General features: G+C 36.5%; 1 protein-coding gene across 13 annotated transcripts in view; it reads left to right on the forward strand.

Annotated features, from left to right (window-relative positions):
* The window catches only part of ablim1a (actin binding LIM protein 1a), a 72,260-nt gene extending 54,232 nt beyond the window's left edge, over positions 1 to 18,028 (forward strand). For 8 of the 13 annotated variants that reach the window (XM_073833691.1, XM_073833693.1, XM_073833685.1 and 5 more), the window contains 9 exons: positions 8,318 to 8,449; positions 11,770 to 11,855; positions 11,945 to 12,053; positions 13,388 to 13,449; positions 13,544 to 13,604; positions 13,816 to 13,859; positions 14,004 to 14,078; positions 14,269 to 14,349; positions 16,752 to 18,028. In XM_073833691.1, the coding sequence (XP_073689792.1) occupies positions 8,318 to 8,449; positions 11,770 to 11,855; positions 11,945 to 12,053; positions 13,388 to 13,449; positions 13,544 to 13,604; positions 13,816 to 13,859; positions 14,004 to 14,078; positions 14,269 to 14,349; positions 16,752 to 16,865 (764 nt within the window). In that variant the 3' untranslated portion in view covers positions 16,866 to 18,028. The remainder of the gene's footprint in view (positions 1 to 8,317; positions 8,450 to 11,769; positions 11,856 to 11,944; positions 12,054 to 13,387; positions 13,450 to 13,543; positions 13,605 to 13,815; positions 13,860 to 14,003; positions 14,079 to 14,268; positions 14,350 to 16,751) is intronic. The other 5 variants (XM_073833694.1, XM_073833687.1, XM_073833692.1 and 2 more) reach the window with 2 other exon arrangements.
* Positions 18,029 to 21,558: the final 3,530 nt, after the last annotated feature.

The following is a 21,558-nucleotide window of genomic DNA, read 5'->3' on the forward strand; positions in this document are numbered from 1 at the left end:
CCTCCAGCAGATCAGCCCGGTACGCCTGCAACACTGCCACTGCGTGCAGGCAGCACCAGCCTGACCCGCTGCCGCGTATGCCCTCAGCGTCGACGCCACCCACGCCGAGAGACAGCAAACGTATCCTCAGGTTATGGCATCGACGGCCTGCCATACTCACGCACTCACTCTGCACCAGCATAACTAACATGCTGATATAGATGAGCGCGGCTGAATATGGTTTATCCCATGCCCTCCCGATCCTAATATATAGATCAGGAGGGAATGGGATGTATATGGGGACTGGTCTGTTATGGTCAGGGTGAAATTGCCCATATAATTTGTTATGAGCAACCTCCCCCTGCACGTGCTTTCACCGCAGATCAAAGCAGACCGCAGCGCGGCTCATAACAGACAACAGCTCATCATACGCGGGGCAGGCAGGCTGTGAGAGCTCAGAAAATCACTTTTCGCCCATAACAGCCACATCCTGCTTACCTGGCTAAAACCAGTAGAGCACTTGCCGCTGTATCAAAGGATGTCAGAGATTAATACATCCTTCGCCCGCAGCTCGCCCTCGTCCGCGGCTGACGAGCGTGAGAGATTACACATCTCTCAACTCGTGTGCGCGCTTCATCTGTAACCACCGCGGGCTCGTTCTCCGTGCAGCCTCGGCTGCAACGGGACCCGAGCCGCGTAGGGCAGATAAATGTCCCGATTCCCTCGGAAAAGGGGACAAACGAGAGCGGAGTTTCCTTAGAGAGAAACTCTCACGATGAACGCGCTCTGCACTCTCAAGAACAGAGCGCGCGTGCTCACTCACCCAAACACATAACAAACAGACTGCGCACGTCATCTGGTGTCAGATTTCTCTGACACGGATTCTGCACACTTGCTGAACTGTATACTCTAGGAATCATCATTTTACTCGAGCTTAGAACAAGGTAAGGCTGAAGAACAAAAAGATGGTTGATGTATTCACAAGCGCCCCTTTATACTAGTAGGCGCCTTGTTAATGACGTCATGGGCTGGCGCCGGTCAATGTCAAGTTCATTGTCGTTGTTTTATAAGAGCTTCAGAACCGGTCACGCTGAGAGCAGTTCCCAAAGTGTCCTAACCAGGACGCAGCGTAGAGTTCCCTCCGGAAGGGAACTGCAGTTCGGCCTAGTTTCTGGAGGGAAGGTATCGTGTTCTGCTTCAGAATGTACAGTACATAATGGAATCCATGTTTCTCCCAAATAAACTGCAGCTCCCCAGTACCAGCAGCACTCATGCAGCCACTGATTAGATGATACCACCACCATGCTTGACTGTAGGCAAGACACAATTCGTGACAAAATTCGTGGTACTCCTCACCAGGGCATTGCCACACATGCTGGACACCATCTGAGCCAAACAAGTTTATCTTATAGTCTCATGAGACCACAGGACATGGTTCCAGTAATCCATGCTCTTGGACAGGTTGTCTTCAGCAAACTGTTTGCAGGCTTTCTTATGAGCCAGCTTCAGAAGAGGCTTTCTTCTGGGATGACGCCTATGCAAACCGACTTGTTGCAGTGTGTGGCGTATGGTCTGAGCACTGACAAGCTGACCTTCTACTTCTGCAACCTTTAAAGTAATGCTGGCAGCACTCATGCATCTGTTTTTTGAAGCCAGGTTTTGCACCTGACTCACAGAACGAGTGCTCAACTTCGTTGATTGACCCTTGCAAGGCCTGTTCTTATGGAACCCATCTTGGAAAACCTCTGTATGACCCTGACCACTGTAGTGTAAATCGTTTTCAGGGTGTTACTGAACCTCTAATAGCCTTGCCCATCTTTGTGGAGAGCAACAATTCTGATTCTCAAATCCTCAGAGATTTATTCGGCATGAGATGCCATGTTGAACATCTAGTGGTCAGTATGAGAGAATTATACTTAAAGCACCTAATTTTAACTGCTCCAACACAAGATACACAATTTTGTATGGTCCTGTCAAGCAGACAAAAACATAAACATGATGAATAGGACATGTGGCTTTGCATGGTTAAACAACATACTGCTGTTATCACTTAGGCTGTACTCACTTTTGTTGCCAGCTATTTTGACAATAATGGCTGTATGTTAAGTTCTTTTCAGGGACAGTAAATCTATACTGCCATACAAGCTACACATTGAATAATCTAAATATAAGTTTCATTTCTATAGTATTGTCCGTTGAGAAGATTTACTAAAATGGTTGCTGATATGTGAGGGGTGTACTCACTTTTGTGAGATGCTGTAACTCCCTATTACTGGATATCATTTAGCATTATCATTAATATTATTTAAAAGCTCATTATTGTGATTCACTTTGAAAATAGGTTGCTTCCTCTGCCTTCAGTGATACTCCTGGGTCTAGTTGCATAAACTTTGGCACTACTAGGACCTACTAGGAGTTAGTTAAGTCTTATTTTTCAGATTCAAATTAGACCAATTTACCTTTTTATGTAACTGAATTTAAAAATTATGATCATACACAGAAACAAAAGGATCAAAATTGTACCTTTTGGGGCACAACAGCTTGTCACTGGAGCAGTACCCTTAAAAAGCACATTGTTGTACTTTATTGTCATTACACATGTACAAGTACAAGGCAACGCAATGCAGTTTAGGTATAACCAGGAGTGCAATAAGCAGCAGTGCAGGATAAAGGTATAATTTATAAGTTATAAGTGCACTTATAGGAGAAATGTACAGGGGGAAGCTATGGATAATATTTACAGATGAAGTACTGTGAGCATAATTTACCGATGATAATTAACTACAATAAGAATGTATAAATAGATGAACACAATATACAGGTTGCTGTTTACTAAAGCAGAATCTGTAGATATAGATTTATCACAGATTTACACTATGTATATGTGCAAAGGAATGCATTTACAAATGGGTATGTACAGTGTAGTGCAATGAATATAAAGTAGTGCAATGGTAATGGGGAGAGTGTAGGGTGTGTGAGGGGGCAGAGGTGTCAGTGGGGGGCAGAGTTCAATAAGGAGACAGCTCTGGGAAAGAAGCTGTTCCTCAGTCTGCTAGTTCTTGTCCTGTGGCATCTGAAACGCCTGCCGGAAGGCCGGAAGAGAAAACAGTTTGTGGGCGGGGTGAGTGGAATCCTTAAGAATACTGCATGCTTGACGCAGACAGTGTTTCTTATGAACGTCCTCAATGGATGGGAGTGGAGTCCCTATAATGCGTTGAGCAGTTTTCACCACCCGCTGCAGTGCCTTACGCTGCAGTGCCTTCCGTACCAGACTGTGACACAGTTTGTAAGGATGCTTTCTATCGTGCAGCGATAGAAGTTCACCAGGATAGCTGAGGACAGCTGGTTCTTCTTAAGTGTTCTCCAAAAGAACAGGCGCTATAGTGAGCCTTCTTGACCAGGCTGGAGGTGTTGGTGGTCCAGGATAGATCCTCCGAAATGTGGGTCCCCAGGAACTTGAAGGATGAAACAGACTCAACAGCCATCCCGTTGATGTGGATGGGTTTGTGTGAACCTCTTCTTCCCTTCCTAAAGTCCACAATGAGCTCCTTGGTTTTGGTGGTGTTAAGGAGCAAATTATTGTCTGTCCACCTTGTGGCCAGGTGCTGAATCTCCTCCCTGTAGGCAGTCTCATCGTTGTTGTTGATGAGACTGATCACCTTAGTGTCGTCTGCTTGATGATGGTGTTAGATCCATACACAGGTCTGCAGTCGTGGGTGAAGAGGGAGTAGAGGAAGGGGCTCAGCACACAGCCCTGTGGTACACCAGTGTTGAGTGTGACAGTAGTGGAGCAGATGTGGCCTGACCTAACATGTTGAGGTCTGTTGGTCAGAAAGTCCATAATCCAGTTGCACAGTGAAGTGTTAATGTCCAGGTCTCTAAGTTTGGTGATTAACTTAGAAGGTATGACAGTGTTGAAATCAACAAACAGCATTTGTGCAAAAGTGTTTATATTGTCCAGGTGTGTGAGTACAGAGTGCAGCGCTATGGAGACTGCATCATCTGTGCTCTTATTGCCACGGTAGGCAAACTGGTGTGGGTCCAGTGAGGATTGGAGAGAATCCCTGAGGTGAGAGAGGACCAGCCGCTCAAAGCACTTCATAATGATGGGTGTGAGTGCTACAGGGAGGTAGTCGTTCAGGCATGTTTGGTTGGAGTGTTTTGGCACTGGCACAATGGAGGTGGATTTAAAACATGTGGGAACAGTTGCTTGGACAAGGGACATGTTAAAAATGTCTGTGAATTCCCCTAGCGAGCTGCTCTGCACATGCCCTCAGTACGCGGCCAGGAATACCGTCTGGTCCAGCGGCCTTGCGCGCGTTGATCCGGCTCAGTGCGGTGTGTACGTCAGAGGAGTTTAGTGTGATGAGTGAGTGGTCAGTTGACAAAGTGAACTTGGTGGCAGTCTCTTTATTGTCTTTCTCAAAGCGAGCATAAAAGTCATTAAGCTCGTTCAGGAAGAAGACATTGGTGGCTGTGGGGGTGGAATGGCTGGGTTTGTAGTCGGTGATGGCCGGAATGCCCTGCCACATGCGTCAAGGGTCAGAGTTGGAAAAGTGCTCCTCTAGCTGAAGTTTGTAGCAGTGCTTGGCCTTTTTGATGCCACTTGGCCTTTTTGATGCCTTTTTACCCCTAATAGGTACATATTAGTACCTTAAGGGTACATATTACTACTCTAAGGTACTGATATGTAGCTATTAGGGGTAAAAAGTTACATAGATGTCCTTTTAAGGGTACTGCTCCAGTGACAAGCTGTTATACCCCAAAAGTTACAAATTTGACCCCGTTTTTTCTGTGTGTGTAATTATTACAGCTAGAACATTTGTGAAAATGCAAGTAATTTAGACTTTATGTAAAGTGAAATTTAAATGAAAAGTAAACAACAGCAAATACACTGTCGATGGTAGACATTTTCATGAGAAACTACAACTTAAAGTAATAAAGACTAACATTTTTTAATAATGCAAAATCTAACATTTTAAGCACACCCTGAGGTGCATGCACCCCTGGTTGGGAATCACTGTTTTTAAAGGAATAGTTTACCTAGAAATGAAAATTCACCCTTAGGCCAAGATGTAGATAAGTTTGTTCTTCATCCTCTGCAGTGAATGGGTGCCGTCAGAATGAGAGTGCAGACAGCTGATAAAAACATGACAATAATTCCACAAGTAATTCACACAACTCCAGTCCATCAATGAATGTCTTGTGAAGCAAATAACTGTGTGTTTTTAAAAAACAAATCCATTAGTATTTGCTTGTAAACGGTGCTTGATCTGTGCATATATCTCTCCTGATTCAGATTCAGATTACTTTTCACTGGAGGAAGCAATATTATGAACAGAAGACTCATATTTTAGCTGGAAGCACAAGTTAAAGTTAAAAACATCTTAACTTTAAATTTGTTTCTTACGAACACGCAGCATTTTGCTTCTCAAGACATTAATTGACGGACTGGAGTCGTGTGGATTACTTGTGAATTATTGTGATGTTTTTATCAGCTGTTTGGACTTTCATTCTGACGGCACCCATTCACTGCAGAGGATCCATTGGTGAGCAACTGATGTAATGTTAAATTTCTCCAGATCTGTTCTGATAAAGAAACAAATCAATCTACATCTTAAATGTCCTGAGGGTACGATAATTTTCAGCTAATTGTAATTTTTTTGTGAACTATTCCTATAAGTAATGCATTGTGAAGATTGCATCTGAGTTCTTAAAATGCTTGCCTGTATTTACTTCCTACATTTTATTGACTGTATTTAAAGTGTTTATAGTTTTAGCACTGCAAGCATTAAAGCACTCTTGTTGAGCAACTAGCAGTTCTGTTTCTTGTTAAAGTCCTGTCAGTTTACACAGGTATAATCAGCATCTGCATGACGTTTAAAACAACATACTAAATGAACAGGCAAGACTGATAATGTATTCTGTGCAAAGACTGCATGTTTTCTTTAATGCTGCTTGGCTCACAGCAGCAGGGCATTTCTACAAACGTATCTTAACAGTTCATTGGTAGCCTAACAGCCAAGATTGTTTAAAGTTACCTTTTTAGGATTTTCAAAATGTTTCACGTCATGACTGTATATGGTTTGTATGTCATTTTACCATATTTCTGTGTTTTGTTTGTTTGTTTGTTTGTTTGTTTTTATTTGGAAACTGAGTCCCTCCACCTCATTAATATCTGCTTGTGTGCCATTAAACACCAACTCAATGTAAACATGTAAGTATTGTTTGAAGTCTTCTCAACTGAACTCATTTCACTATAAATATTAATCAACTGATAAATCAATCATCATTAAAGCATCTTCTCCTGATGAGTGCCTGATGAGCTTTGATTCATATTCATAAATAAGAAAACTTGCAAACAATTGCAAGATACTTTAAAGGGATAGTTCACCCAAAAATCAGATTCTGTCATTAATCACTCACCCTCATGTCATTGCAAACCTGTAAGACCTTCATTCATTCTCAGAACAAAAATGAAGATATTTCTGATGAAATCCAAAAGCTTTTTGACTCTGCATAGACAGTAACGCAACTATGTTTAAGGCCCAGAAAGGTATAGTTGATTTTAAAGTGAATAAAGTTATTTTTGTTTTCTTTGAGTACAAAAATTATTCTTGTAGCTTCATAACATTACAGTTGAACTATATGTCACCTGCACTATTTTAACTATGTCCTTACTACCTTTCTGGGCCTTGAACGTGTCAGTTGTGTTGCTGTCTATGCAGGGTCAGAAATCTTTTGGATTTCATCAAAAATATCTTAATTTGTGTTCTGAAGATGAACAAAGGTCTTATGGGTTTGAAATGAACATGAGGGTAATTAATGACAGAATTTGTATTTTTAGTGAACTATCCCTTTAAAACTAGAAATGCATAGTATCTGACCCCCTTACTGACCCCTTATTTCCGAACCTGTCATTTCATATCATATCAGAAAAGAAAAAGAATGTTTGTCACCAACCATTAAAAATGTAAAAAAAATAAAAGAATTGACTAAATCTTCAATTCATTAACATTTAAAGGGGTCATTATCATACAATTTTGTTTATTGTTTTTTTTTTCTCCCCTAAGGTCCACTTATAATATTAATATGTAATATCTATGCCAAAACATTATAAGTTGACAATTTTCTGCCCCCTCTCTGACCCTCAGAATCAAAATGTTTTTTTATTTATTTTTTTATTTTTATTTTGCTGCTGTTCCTTGTATGTAAATGCCTTCTTCGCATGTGAAATGAAATACAACGCTTCTGCTCTTGCTTACAAACTGCAGGTTTGCTGCTGAGTTCATATTGTTCTACTCCATCCCTATAGCATAAAATGATGAAATCTTGTTAAAAATCAACTTTAGCTGCTTGTTCCTTTTGTTGAGATAATATGTAATCAAATGCAGTTTTTTTAATTTAATACTCCTTTTTTAAAAAAAAAAAACATATGAGTATTACCACACTTTACTATTTTGTTTATTATTTTATAAAATAAATAAATAAAGTCCAATGATATTATAATCACTATTATTAATACATTTTTTGGAGTTATATTTAATGGGTCACACTATAGTTAAACCAAATCTCCAGGTACTCTTATGAGAACCAAGCTAAAACACTTTAAATATATTATGTAAATATTAAATATATTATGTAAATTCTAATATAAAAACGAAAGTGCAAAAAATCCTATTTAAAAAAAATAAAATAAATAATAATAATAAAATACTGCTACACACAGCAAAATGTTTGGTCCAATATCCCATATATTACTAGTTTATTCAATAATACTTCTTGTGTTTAGGTATAAATGGCATGTATCTTCCTCCATACTATTGAAAATAATGTAAATATCGCAGTGTTTTTATAAATCAGTCTGAACAAGAGGCTAGCTTAGGTACCCTGGAAACTAGCTTAGTTTCAGCTATCTTTTTTCAGAGGACTTTTTTCTTCTGACTGTTACTGTATGATTTCATAGTACTCTTTTACCTTATAATAAGACCCCTTATATATAGGTGCTATAGTCATCCTGAGGTCTGCGTATTAACACTTGCAATGTGTTCTAACGCCAGTGATGGTTTGTCAGATTGCTGCATGGCTTATTTTGGCTGCGTGATTTATCTTATAGCTATGCATGTTTAGCATGCAAGCAGACAGCCAATAGCCTCCAGTATTAAACATTGCATTTTCTGTTGTAAATAGTGAATGTGGGTTATCAGAGGCCTTAGACCCATGACCATATGCCAAATATGGCTTGTAGCAGGTGTTTTCTGCTATCTGTCGGTCTAGCCTCACTCATGGTCCACAGCCTCCCCCCGGTTTATTGATCTAGATTCAGCTGCTTTTGCAGCCCAGAGCAAGTCCGCTGATGACATCATCAAATCCGCCAAATTCCCCTCAGCGTACGCCCCTGGTCCAGACTACCCAACAAAGATAGAGACAGACTGCTGCTGGTCCTTCCCGATCTCCCACGCTGCCCTAGGTACTGTGCTGGTCACCCATGATACATCTGTTCCCTACAGTCTCATTGCTTCTGCTCTGAAGTTAACCCAAAATTGAAAATGTCTTATTGTTTAGTCACCCTCGTGTTGTTTAGGCTATGCATTATTATTTTTTCTTCTGTGAAGCACAACTGTAGTGTGTTTCACACACAGACACACACACACACCGAAATAATAATTTTTCGATAAACTATAACTTTGCCCTGGGGATTTAAAGCAGGTGTATTACCAGATTTTTGTAGATAATTAAGAAAAAAAATCACTTGCTCAAATCAATTGTTAGTAATTCTCACAATTAATCACAAAAAAATCTTTTTTTTTAACAATGTTCCTGATTTAAGTCTTATTCCTGATTTAATAATCAATATCAAATTAGAAATCTTATATACAGTAGTTTTTCTTACAGTGCTGTAAGAGTTTGTTAATTGATTTAATTATGCTGTTTTTTTATTTGAACAAAAATTCTTTTTAATGCTGAATTTGCTTAAAAATTTTATTTAAAAAAATAAATGTTAGCCCAGCTAACAGAGAATCTTCTCAGAACATTATGGCAAGTTTCTCTCGAAGATATGAACAAAAATTTGTCCAGTGATGTAAATAGAACATTAAAATCATTAAGCATAATGCATTATTTATGCATCACTCATGGAATGTTTTCTGAACAATTTTAGTTGGATGTTCATCTGACATTTTTTAATGTTACTACTTGTTTCAGAATGTTCCGAGAACTTTCAAAACTAACATTCCGATAATGTTTGCAAATTGTTAAATGGATTGTTCAATTAAAATTCAAATAACCTATTTTTTTTTAAAGGGAACCATGGGTATTAAGACTTGTATGGCTTAAAGGAGAAGTTACATACTCACCCCCTTGTCATCCAAGATGTTCATGTCTTTCTTTCTTCAGTCATAAAGAAATTATGTTTTCTGAGGCAAACATTTCAGGATTTTTCTACATATCGTGGACTTCTACGGTCCACGCTTAGGAAGAAGGGTCTTATCTAGTGAATGAGTGATTATTTTTTTGAAAAATTGCAATTTATAAACTTTTTAACCTCAAACGCTCATCTTGTCTTGCTTTGCCTGAACTCTGTTTTTTCCGGTTGAAGATAGTTAGGGTATGTCGAAAAACTCCCATCTCATTTTCTCCCTCAACTTCAAAATCATCCTACATCCCTGTTTTACATTTTTTGTTAAGGGTGTTTAATTTTCTTTGCATGTTCACTTTGCAAACACTGGGTCGGGACTTCTGCAGCGATGTAGGATGATTTTGAAATAATTTTTTAAGTTGAGAGAGAAAATAAGATGGGAGTTTTTTGACATATCCTAACTGCCTTGAACCGGAAAAAAACTGAGTTCAGGCAGAGCAAGACAAGATGAGCATTTGAGGTTAAAAAGTATATAAATTGTAAAAAAAAAAAAAAAAAAAAAAAGAACGTTTCGCTAGATAAGACCATTTTTCCTCGGCTGGGATCATTTACAGATGCATTTGGGATTGTTTGAAGCCGATTTAAACTGCATTTTAGAAGTTGAAACTCGAGGGCACCATAGAAGTCCACTATATGTGACCCTGGACCACAAAACCAGTCTTAAGTCGCTGGGGTATATTTGTAGCAATAGCCAAAAATACATTGTATGGGTCAAAATTATCGATTTTTCTTTTATGCCAAAAATCATTAGCATATTAAGTAAAAATCATGTTCCATGAAGATATTTTGTAAATTTTCTACAATAAATTATATAAAAACTTGATTTTTGATTAGTAATATGCATTGCTGAGAACTTAATTTGGACAACTTTTAAGGCGATTTTCTCAATATTTAGATTTTTTTGCACCTTCAGATTCCAGATTTTCAAATAGTTGTATCTCAGACAAACATTGTCCTATTTTAACAAACAATATATCAATGGAAAGCTTATTTACTCAGCTTTCAGGTGACATAAGAATCTCAATTTTGATAAATGTACACTTATGACTGGTTTTGTGGTCTTGGGTCACATATGGAGAAAAATCCTCAAATGTTTTCTTCAAAAAACGACTGAAGAAAGAAAGACATGAACATCTTGGATGACAAAGGGGTGAGTACATTATCCGTGAATTTTTGTTCTGGAAGTGAACTTCTCCTTAAATATAACATAAATAATGTCTCTTAATGAAATATGTAGTGAAAAAACAATAAAAGATTTAAGTTTTTTTTTTAAATCCACATATTTTATTACATATTTTGGACTATGGGAGGCAGCATTACTTCAATGATGTCAAATGGTTGCACTCTGTGAGTTACTGGTGCTACCTGTTGTTATTTTTACAGCAAAACAACTCGGAAAATAAAATACTGATACGACGACCACAGCTGCTGAAAGAGCTTACAGATGGCGATGGATATAAGCGTAGGCTAAAACCAAATGCCGTCCCATTGATTTTCCCCACAAGGAGTCTAAATGATCCCAGATAGAGAGTGAAATCCATGCTGAGAAACTCCTTCAGTGGCTACATCCTGCCAGGATGGCATCTAGCGTTTCTTGTCTCTGCCGTTTTTTAAGCTCGTTCAGTAGCTGTGGTCTACTAAAAGCCTCAAAGGCATCAGGGCCAAAGTGGAAAGAACAAAGACGCTGGTCTTTAGGAAGTTAGGAAGGTCTTCTTATTGCTAGGAAAAGCAGTGAAGACTTACATCGCTTCTCTTTTTGCCTTTTGACTGAAAATTACAACCAAAATCTGCACAATATGCCATTTTATTAGTATTTTATTTTCAGGGTTGTGTATATTGAGTTGTGTTGCTGTAAAAATGGAAACCGGTAACCCAGTAGCTCACCGAGTGCAATTATTTCACATCATTGTCCAAAAATGTGTATATCTTTTATGGGTTTTCCACTACATATTTCAGTAAGAGACATAATTTACGTTATATTAAGTCAAACAAGTCTTAATACCCAGGATTCCCTTTAAAACATTTTAAAAACTGGATTCAGATGCTATTCAAAAATAAAGTTTTCGTAACTTTATTAAAAAGCTATCAAAATGTTCTTAGAAGATAATTGTGTAAGCTGGGCAAATACTGAGATTGACTTCAAACATTTGTGTTTCTGTGTCTTTCTGTCCATGTGTTACTGTGTAATCATGTTTCTTGATGTAAGTGATCATTTCATTTCTGTTTTATAGACTGTAAGTATCCAGGAGGTAGAAAAACATAGACTGGGTTTCTACTCAGTGTTTTGCATTAGCTTCCCTCCATCCTTCATTCATGTGTTTATGTGTGAATGTGTCCTCTTAATGTGTATTTGTTGTTCTTATGCTTCTTAGGAACAGACGGGAGGAGAAGGTCAAGAGAGGAGGATGAGGAGGAGATCCAGAAACGCAGACAGATTCAGGAGGAGCATCTCAACAAGGTCAAGAGATGTCTGTAGTTAAAAGAATTATGCAACCATTCTCAACAATGCAGCACAAAGTCTAAAATGATTCTCGTTTCTGATTCTAGATTCAGTCTGGTTTGGGGAAAATGATTCTTAAAGAAGAAATGGAGAAAGAGATGATCCGAGAGCGTCATGCACGGAGCCTGTCAGCACAGCGCTACGAACATGGAAGCAGTAATGCTCCTCAGTACAATAGATTGCATATTAGATGTTCATATTCTGTATCTTGGCTTTCTTCATGATTGAGGAACAGGGTTATGAGGCATTTACAATATAATTAAAAATGAAATTCCAATTCCAATTGAATTGGTGAATTTTACCCAAAAATGCATTTACTTACCCTCATGTTGTTCCAAACCTGCATGCATTTCTTAATTCTGTGGAACACAAAAGAAGATATTTTGAAGAATGTTGGTAACCAAATGGTTTAGAGTCCCATAGTATGGCCAAAAAATACAATGGAATTCAATGGGAATTGTTTAATGAATTCATTTTATTGTACATTTGTATGAAATTTTTCTTGGTTATTTAATATCAAACATTCTTCGGACTACCTTCCGTTGTGTTCCACAGATGAAATGCATTACAGAATGATGATTTTTAGGTGGACTATCCCTTTAAAGAAGCAGAATTAATAGAATGAAAAAAAAAATTAAAAACACTACCAGTCAAAAGTTTTTGAACAGTAATGTTTTTAATAGTCTATAAAAGAAGACTTCTGCTCACCAGGCCTGCATTTATTTGATTCAAAATACAGCAAAAGCGATAATATTGTAAAATATTTTTACTATTTAAAATAACTGCTTTCTATTTGAATATATTTTAAAATGTAATTAATTATTATTTTATCAATATTTTAAAAAGTTGTGTACGTTTTTTCAGTATTCTTTGATAAGTAGAAAGATCCAAAAATCAGCATTTATCTGAAATAAAAAGCTTTTGTAACATTATACACTATACCATTCAAAAGCTTGGACAAATTATAGAAATTATTTTGCAAGGATGCTTTAAATTGATCAAAAGTGATGATAAAGACATTTAAAATGTTACAAATTCCTGTTTCAGATAAATGCTGTTCTTCAGCACTTTCTATTCATTAAAGAAACCAGAAATATAAGAAAATTTCAACATAATAATAATATTAATAATAATAATAAATGTTTTTTGAGCAGAATATATAAGAATATTAGAATGATTTCTAAAGGATCATGTGACTGGAGTAATGATGCTAAAAATTCAGCTTTGAAATCACAGGAATAAATTACATTTTAAAATATATTCAAATAGAAAACATTTTAAATAGTAAAACTAGTTCTGAATTTTACTGTTTTTGCTGTATTTTGAATTAAATAAATGCAGGCTTGGTGAACAGAAGAGACTAATTAAAAATTTTACTCCAAAAACTTTTGACTGGTAGTATATATATTTTATTGCATATTATATTTCAATTAAATATACAAGAATATTCCAAATAAATAATGGTACCACATTTACACTTAAAATTGCAGATCAAAATTCACCCTCTAAAACAGGCTCGCTTCCTGGATACGGGCGAAATGGACTGCATCGGGTAAGATTTATTATTTTATCTCAGTATTTAATATTTAATAATATACTGTATTATTCAACCCTTTTTTCTCTTTCTATTGTGTATTTTGCTCCAGCCTCAGTCGACTGATTTTACTCAGTATAACAGTTTTGGAGACGTGTGCGGTGGGATGAGAGGTCGGTTTCATCTGTCTTTTAGTTTAACTCTTACGTACATATATATTGAGAGCAATAATAATCACAGTCTTATATATTGTGGAAGTCGTATAAATGCATATAAACGGTACAGCATCATGTAGTGCAGAGATTAAGATAGCTAGCCATTCTCAAAGTGGTTATTTTAATGTATGAATATAAAAACAAATCTTTTTTATTTTCTTTTTCACAGAGTTTCAGGTATGTAGATGTGATTACCAGTTTGAATCACTCTGTGTATGTTTCCATCTATCCTTATTACTTCCTTATTATAACTAATATGCTTTAAAATACATGCTCATACTTATTCATCCTATATGATGGGAATAGGTACAGCTGACCTGCCTATATGTTCTCTCTCTATTAATGATTTGTTTGTAGCCCATGCATGATGGCCACCGTACAACCACCAGAATGGACAGAGGAGTGTCTATGCCTAATATGCTGGAACCAAAAGCAAGTGTAACATATTAAACTAGCATTACATTATCTAATATTCAATATGAGTTCAATTATTCAGCATTTAGCAAATTATTTGGATGTATTGTAACTATGCAGCCTGATTTATTAGACCTACATTTTAAACATTAGAAAGAACATTTGCAGATTTTGCGTTTTTGTTTTGATTGATGTGTGTCATTTGAAGGTATATCCATATGAAATGCTTATGGTAACCAGCCGCAGTCGCTCCAAACTGCCCAGAGATGTGGACAGAACCAGACTAGAGGTAATTGTTTTTTACATAATATGTGCACTACCCTTTAGGATTTTTATCTTTTTATCTCACAATTCAGATTTTTGGCTCTGAGTTATGAAAAGAAACTCAAAATTATGAGAAGAAAAATCTTAATTGTGAGTTACGCAACCAGTCAAAAGTTTTTGAACAGTAAGATTTGTAATGTTTTTAAAGATTTCTATTTTAGATGAATGGTGTTCTTCTGAACTCTCTATTCATCTAAGAAACCTGAAAACATATACATAATAATAACAAATGTTTTTTGAGCAGCTAATCCGAATATTAGAATGATTTCTAAAGGATCATGATTGGAGTAATGATGCTAAAAAATCAGCTTTGAAATCACAGAAATAAATTACATTTTAAAATATATTCAAATAGAAAACAGTTATTTTAAATAGTAAAAATATTTCAACATTTTACAGCTTTTGCTGTACTTTGGATCAAATAAATGCAGGCTTGGTGAGCAGAAGAGACTTCTTTAAAAAACATGTTCAAAAACTTTTGACAGTTAGTGTATATACTTCCAATTGTGAGAAAAGAACAGAATTGTGCAAATAAAAAAAATAGCAATTACAGTTTTTATTTTTATATACACCGTGTTCCAAATTATTATGCAAATTGGATTTAAGTGTCATAAACATAAAAAAATTTGTTTTTCAATTAAACTCATGGATGGTATTATGTCTCATGGCTCTTTGGATCACTGAAATGAATCTCAGACACCTGTGATAAATAGTTTGCCAAATGAGCCCAATTAAAGGAAAATTACTTAAGAAGGATGTTCCACATTATTAAGCAGGCTACAGGTTTCAAGCAATACGGTAAAGAAAAAAGATCTCTCTGCTGCCGAAAAGCATCAAATAGTACAATGCCTTGGACAAGGTATGAAAACATTAGATATTTCACAAAAACTTAAGTGTGATCATTGTACTGTGAAGAGATTTGTGGCTGATTCAGAGCACAGACTGGTTTGTGCAGGAAAAGGCAGAATGAGGAAGGTTTCTGCCAGACAAATTCATCAGATTAAGAGAGCAGCTGCTAAAATGCCATTACAAAGTAGAAAACAGGTATTTGAAGCTGCTGGTGCCTCTGGAGTCCCGCGAACATCAAAGTGTAGGATCCTCCAGACGCTTGCAGTTGAGCATAAACCTACTATTCGGCCACTCCTAACCCATGCTCACAAGCAGAAACGGTTGCAGTGGGCCCAGACATACATGAAGACTAATTTTCAAACAGTCTTGTTTACTGATGAGTGTCGTGCATCTTTGGATGGTCCAGATGGATGGAGTAGTGGATGGAACATGTCCCAACAAGGCTGCGACGTTAACAAGGAGGTGGCGTTTTGGGCCGGAATCATAGGGAGAGAGCTGGTAGGTCCCTTTAGGGTCCCTGAAGGTGTGAAAATAACCTCGGCAAAGTACGTAGAGTTTTTGACCGACCACTTTCTTTCATGCTACAAAAAGAAGAACTGTGCCTTCTGTAGCAAAATCATCTTCATGCATGACAATGCACCATCTCATGCTGCAAATAATACCTCTGTGCCATTGGCTGCTATTTGCATAAAAGATGAGAAACTCATTGTGTGGCCACCATCCTCCCCTGACCTCAACCAGATTGAGAACCTTTGGAGCATCCTCAAGCAAAAGATCTATTAGGGTGGGAAGCAGTTCACATCAAAACAGCAGCTCTGGGAGGCTATTCTGACATCCTGCAAACAAATTCAATCAGAAACTCTCCAAAAACTCACAAGTTCAATGGATGCAAGAATTGTGATAGTGATATCAAAGAAGGGGTCCTATGTTAAGATGTAACTTGCCCTGTTAGGATGTTTTTGATTGAAATAGCTTTTGATTTCAGTAAATATGACCACCTAATGCTGCAAATTCAGAAAATGCCAATTTTCAGTTCTTTACAGCCTATAAAATGTTTTAACTCTGTTGTGCATAATAATTTGGAACAGTGCATTTTCAGTTTTTTATTTTTGAAATAAATACTGTTATCATTAGGAGGTTTGTTCAATAAAATTCAAATTATACCCTAATGGTTGATGACTTAAAAAATATACTGACTGTCATTTGCATTGACTAATTATGAAAATCAGAGAAAGATATAATTTGCATAATAATTTGGAACACGGTGTATATATAAAAGTCAGAATTACATTACATGAAGTTTATTTCTTGCAGTTCTAAGATTCTAAGAAAGAAATCTAAATTGTGAGATAAAAGTTGCCATTTCTTTTTTATTTAAATCCTGTGGCAGAAATATGTTTGCTTATATTAAAACCAGTCTGATCTGTGTTGAAAGGATTTTTTAATGCAGTTCAAATACATACACATTAAATTTTTGTGAGTGACTTTTGTTCTTTTTCTTTTTCTCCTGCATTTTAGCGCCACCTGGCTCCGGAGATGTTCTTTGACATCTTTGGCATGGAAATTCAGGAATTCGACAGGTTACCTCTGTGGAAACGCAATGAACTGAAGAAGAAAGCCAGACTCTTCTAAGCAGGATCTGCAACATCTGCGCACACTCACACGATGTATCATACAGCTGTTTACTCCTCTTCTGTTGTTTCTTGCTAAAACTATAGCCAGAAGAAAGCTCCATGCTGCAATATTATCATATGATGTCAGTTTGTAAAAAAAAAAAAAAAAAAGAGGGTCTAAACATTTCAGCTGTATCTCCAAAATTCTCAACTTTATTTATTTGTGTCTCTGTCGCTTTAATTTTCTCTCTTCCAGAAATGAGCCTTTTGTTCTTTGTTCTTCTCACATATCTTTGTAAATCATGTTCATGCAGGTCTGCTTATGCACCTTTGTAAATATGCAGTTATAATCCATTTAATTCACGGTTCCAGTAAAGACTCAGTTTGCGTCACTTTTGGTTCAGGGAGGGATTGTAGATGCTGCACTGTGTGGGTGTCTGTGTCTTTGTACCTGTTCATGTATGTTTTGAATGCATACAGCGAGACGTAATCCATATTAGCACATATCCATGTATTCAACCTTTGCTACTGTACCAGCCTCCAATTAACATCTGTTAAATAAAGGTCAAGTGTATCATTTCTGTGCCAACAGCAGCACTAAACAGAACTGAAAAATCCATCTTTCATCGTCGAAGGTCAAACCACCATCATTGGTTCCTAGCTTTTCCATTTGATACCATTAATTGTTCAGAAGTGACACACTTCACCTTTATGCTTTCTGATACTGATTTAACTGTTGAATCAATGCTGATGTCCCTAGTATATTGTATATTTAAATAATAGAATACAAAGTTAAGGTAAAAATGAACTGCATTTGACTTTTTTTTAATGAGCGGATACTCACACTGCCAATTTATTGTATTTCAATTGTATTTCTGAGTAAAGGGAAATGTCTCAATGTGCAACTCTCAGTAAAAACCAAAGGCATTACCAGAGAACGGGCTCTATGAGAGTTGCAGTCTACAGCTGTTTTTTATTTCATCCTCATTAATCAAATCAGATGTATTATTGTGATGTATTTCTTCATGCACACTAGAGTGCACTGGACTTCCTGTGAAGCTTGCACAGTGAATTATCAGCTGGACCAAAATCAATGAATTCAGATAAAAACATTCTCATTAAACACCACAATCAATTACAGTGACAGGTTTGAATAAAATTTGGGGAAATAGATTACATTTACTCCCTCCGCTTCTTTCTCTTTATTCATCACATACATATTAACATTCATATAATTTGGTGTAAATGTAAAATGTTTAACTGGAGTGGCAGTCCATAACTTATAAACAACAGCAATGCATGAAAACTAGTACTTGGAAAATTACAAGAGTCATTTTGTACTATGCAAAGCCTTAATATATTAGATAAAATAATTTTATAAGTCAGATCTTAAAGTAAGTCAGTCATCTGATGAAGATACCATTCACTTGTTTGGCAATGTACCAACACAGGAAATTTTGGTCCGTTTTTTAAAAATGTTCTTGATCTCATTTTGTAAGTGACTTTTATTTCTGTTTTAAAGATGTATTCTTTGAATTGTTTGACTACTTCAAAAGGAGTTTAGGAAAATATAACTTGACTTGCTAGTTAAATTTCACATGCATAAAATCTGGCTCTAAATCTCTGTTCTTTATTCAAAGTTGTCAGTGCCTCACTTTAATGAATGTGCAGATGACACGAAGCTGAGGACGTTAACTACATTAAAAACAGATGGAGGCAATTTGAATGGGTTCCTATGGAAACCGGAACAGAAAAGCATTAAATCTGACGTTAGAATTCGTAATGTCGGCGCTCATCGTTTACTCCGGAAAAAGGTCTATACTTGCTTTTAAAATCATTACAAACTATGTCGAAATTCGAAAATGCTCTTTTGATCTGTTTTTGCTAATGGCTTGCACTGAAAGATCGAAGTCACGACTTTTTTATTCAAAGTTCTAAACAAGAGTGTTGAAACTATCCAAAGTTCTGAAAGAATCCGAAATGATTCGCGATCCATGATTCCGAAGCTCCGATCTGAATCAAATGATTCGCGATCCGTGCTCCCGAAGCTCCAATCTGAATCTAAAGATTTGCGAACCCCCTCCGAAGTTACGATTCAAAATAAATGATTCGCGAACCAGTTCCGAAGTTCCGATCTAAATCAAATGAACCCGCTCCGAAGCTTTGATATGAATCAAAAGATTCACGAACCCGCTCCGAAGTTTCGATCTAAATCAAATGATTCGCAAGCACCTAAATTACAATCTAATGATTCGCGATCCAGATGGAGCGCTTCGAAAACATCATTTTGCGATGCAGTTAACTGATTCTGAAAAAAGCTCAGTTTTACCCATCAATATAGACGTTTTTCCTGAACGCGGAAGTAAGTCTGACTCTTTACTGAAAGAATGCTTTGCATTTCCGTGTCTCTATTGTTTCTAGTCAAATTATTCTTATTAGCTAACTCTAATGTTAAACCTATTAAAATGTTTTTAAATAGCACACGGATCCATAGCGCCATCACTTTGCAATGTCGTCATTTGTCAGTGCCTCACTTTAATGAATGTGTAGATGACACGAAGCTGAGGACGCTAACTACATTAAAAACAGATGGAGGCTATTTGAATGAGTTCCTATGGAAACCGGAACAGAAAAGCATTAAATCTGACGTTAGAATTCGTAATGGCGGCGCTCATCGTTTACTCCGGAAAAAGGTCTATACTTGCTTTTAAAATCATTACAAACTATGTCGAAATTCAAAAATGCTCTTTTGATCTGTTTTTGCTAATGGCTTGCACTGAAAGATCGAAGTCACGACTTTGCTTTGAATCAACAGGAGCGGTTCCGTTCCAGCGTAAATGACTCACTCAATTGAATCGGTGCGTCTGTTCCTGTGCTTTTCGTTTTCTTCAGCCATGTTTACACGACACTGCCTGTATAATATGGCTAGCTCGCTAGTTTTATGACAGTAACTGGAATAAGCGACAAAAGTATGATATTTACAAATATATATCCATATTTTTATTCAAAAGATAACATCCAACACAAATCTACGAACACATTCAGGTGAGGTAACGTTAATGGTAACTGCTAACTAGTGAAAACACTAAATATCTAGCGTATTTTACTTGATTTCTGTCAGTGGTTTTACCTATTTCAGATACGGCCGAAATTACAACAACAGTGGTTACACACGTTCAATTGTTTGTTCAAAATTATTGCTATGTGGATAATTTAGTAGTCGCTGGATATTGGTAGGGCCTAACGTTAGCGTCTCTGCTAAAATTCCGCCGTTGGAATACCACAACACAAACATAATCAGTAAGCAATGGTTTTAATCATTGTTATTTGTTGTTGTTTATTTATTCTAAAACGTTTTAAATTGTTTGATCACATTTCTAAAGGGTTAAAATATCAAAATGAACTCCCTCGTTGGCTGACTTTATCTGTTCATTCCCTATCTGTCAGGCATGATGATATTTCCTTGCTAAGTTATTTCTGAATCCCTGGTTTACTCTTTTGTAATAATTATTTAAATAACAACAGAAGTATGTTGAATTTTTAAAACTTAATAAAGTCCTGCATAGGCCCTGTGTAGGAATGGTTTGAATACGGCATTTCTCCACTAGAGGGCCACAGTGTCGCATTGTGTATTTGCTGGTTTCCAAACCAAACAAGTAAAAAGCTCTGTCTACCGAGTGTTTAAATACAAGAATACACTAGAATGATTGCATCTCTTTGTCTCAGATCAGTGCAGCTGCCTATGACCTTTTGGTTCCAGTCATTTAACCTTGATATAAAATAAAAATTCAATAATATGAATGAATAGGGATGGTAAATCTCAACTCATAAAACTGCCATAAAGGTCAAAAGAGACACTGAGGTAATTAGCAAATTAGTAACTGCCTATAAATCTCCATTAATTAAATTGTGACATTCAAATGATGTATTTCTTAACCGTCCGATTTTACTTCACAGTCATGATCAAAAAACTCTTCACAGTAGAGCTGTATTTGATCTTATGATGATGTTTCAGCAAACAGTCCAACCTTTTACAGATATTTATCTTGGATTATACGTATAGTGCAGTTTTACCTGGTATGATGTGATTCATGCTAAAAGTCGTTTAACAGGCAAAGCGATATGATTGGTGAAACTTGACAACTTCCAGAGCTTAAACACACATTCGTTTTCTGTCATAATAGGGACTTTCCATTGACTTCAGTTTTTTTTTCTTAATGAGCTAGTTATATTTTCTATCCGTTAACGGACGAAGAAACCTTTTAAAAAAAGTTTTGCATGCAAATTTTTATTTAAGCCAATTTCAGGTTATTTTAACTTTTGTGGTTTCACACTCTGTGCACATAAAACAGATGACATAAAAGTAGCATGTGTGTGTGGTGCCAGACAGCGATCAATTCTGTGACTGTTTGTTTTTGTAGGTTGGGCTATTAACAGTCCTGTCTTTAATTAAACTCATGCGAATCTGCAGGGCATGTATTAATCTTTAGTCTTTTTTTCCCTCTCTCTTTTTTTGTGAACACAATCCAAGAGTATTATTGATTACAAAGGCAATTAGTTTAGTAAATAAAAATAATTGAATAAAGATCATTTTATATTATACATTTTGTATATTTGTGCTCTTTAAAGGAATAGTTTACCTAAAAATGAAAATTACCAAAAAGAAAAAAAGTACTCGCCCTCAGGCCATCTAAGATGTAGTTAAATTTGTT

The sequence above is a fragment of the Garra rufa genome, chromosome 2, assembly GCF_049309525.1.
Source record: "Garra rufa chromosome 2, GarRuf1.0, whole genome shotgun sequence".
NCBI classification, from domain to species: domain Eukaryota; kingdom Metazoa; phylum Chordata; class Actinopteri; order Cypriniformes; family Cyprinidae; genus Garra; species Garra rufa.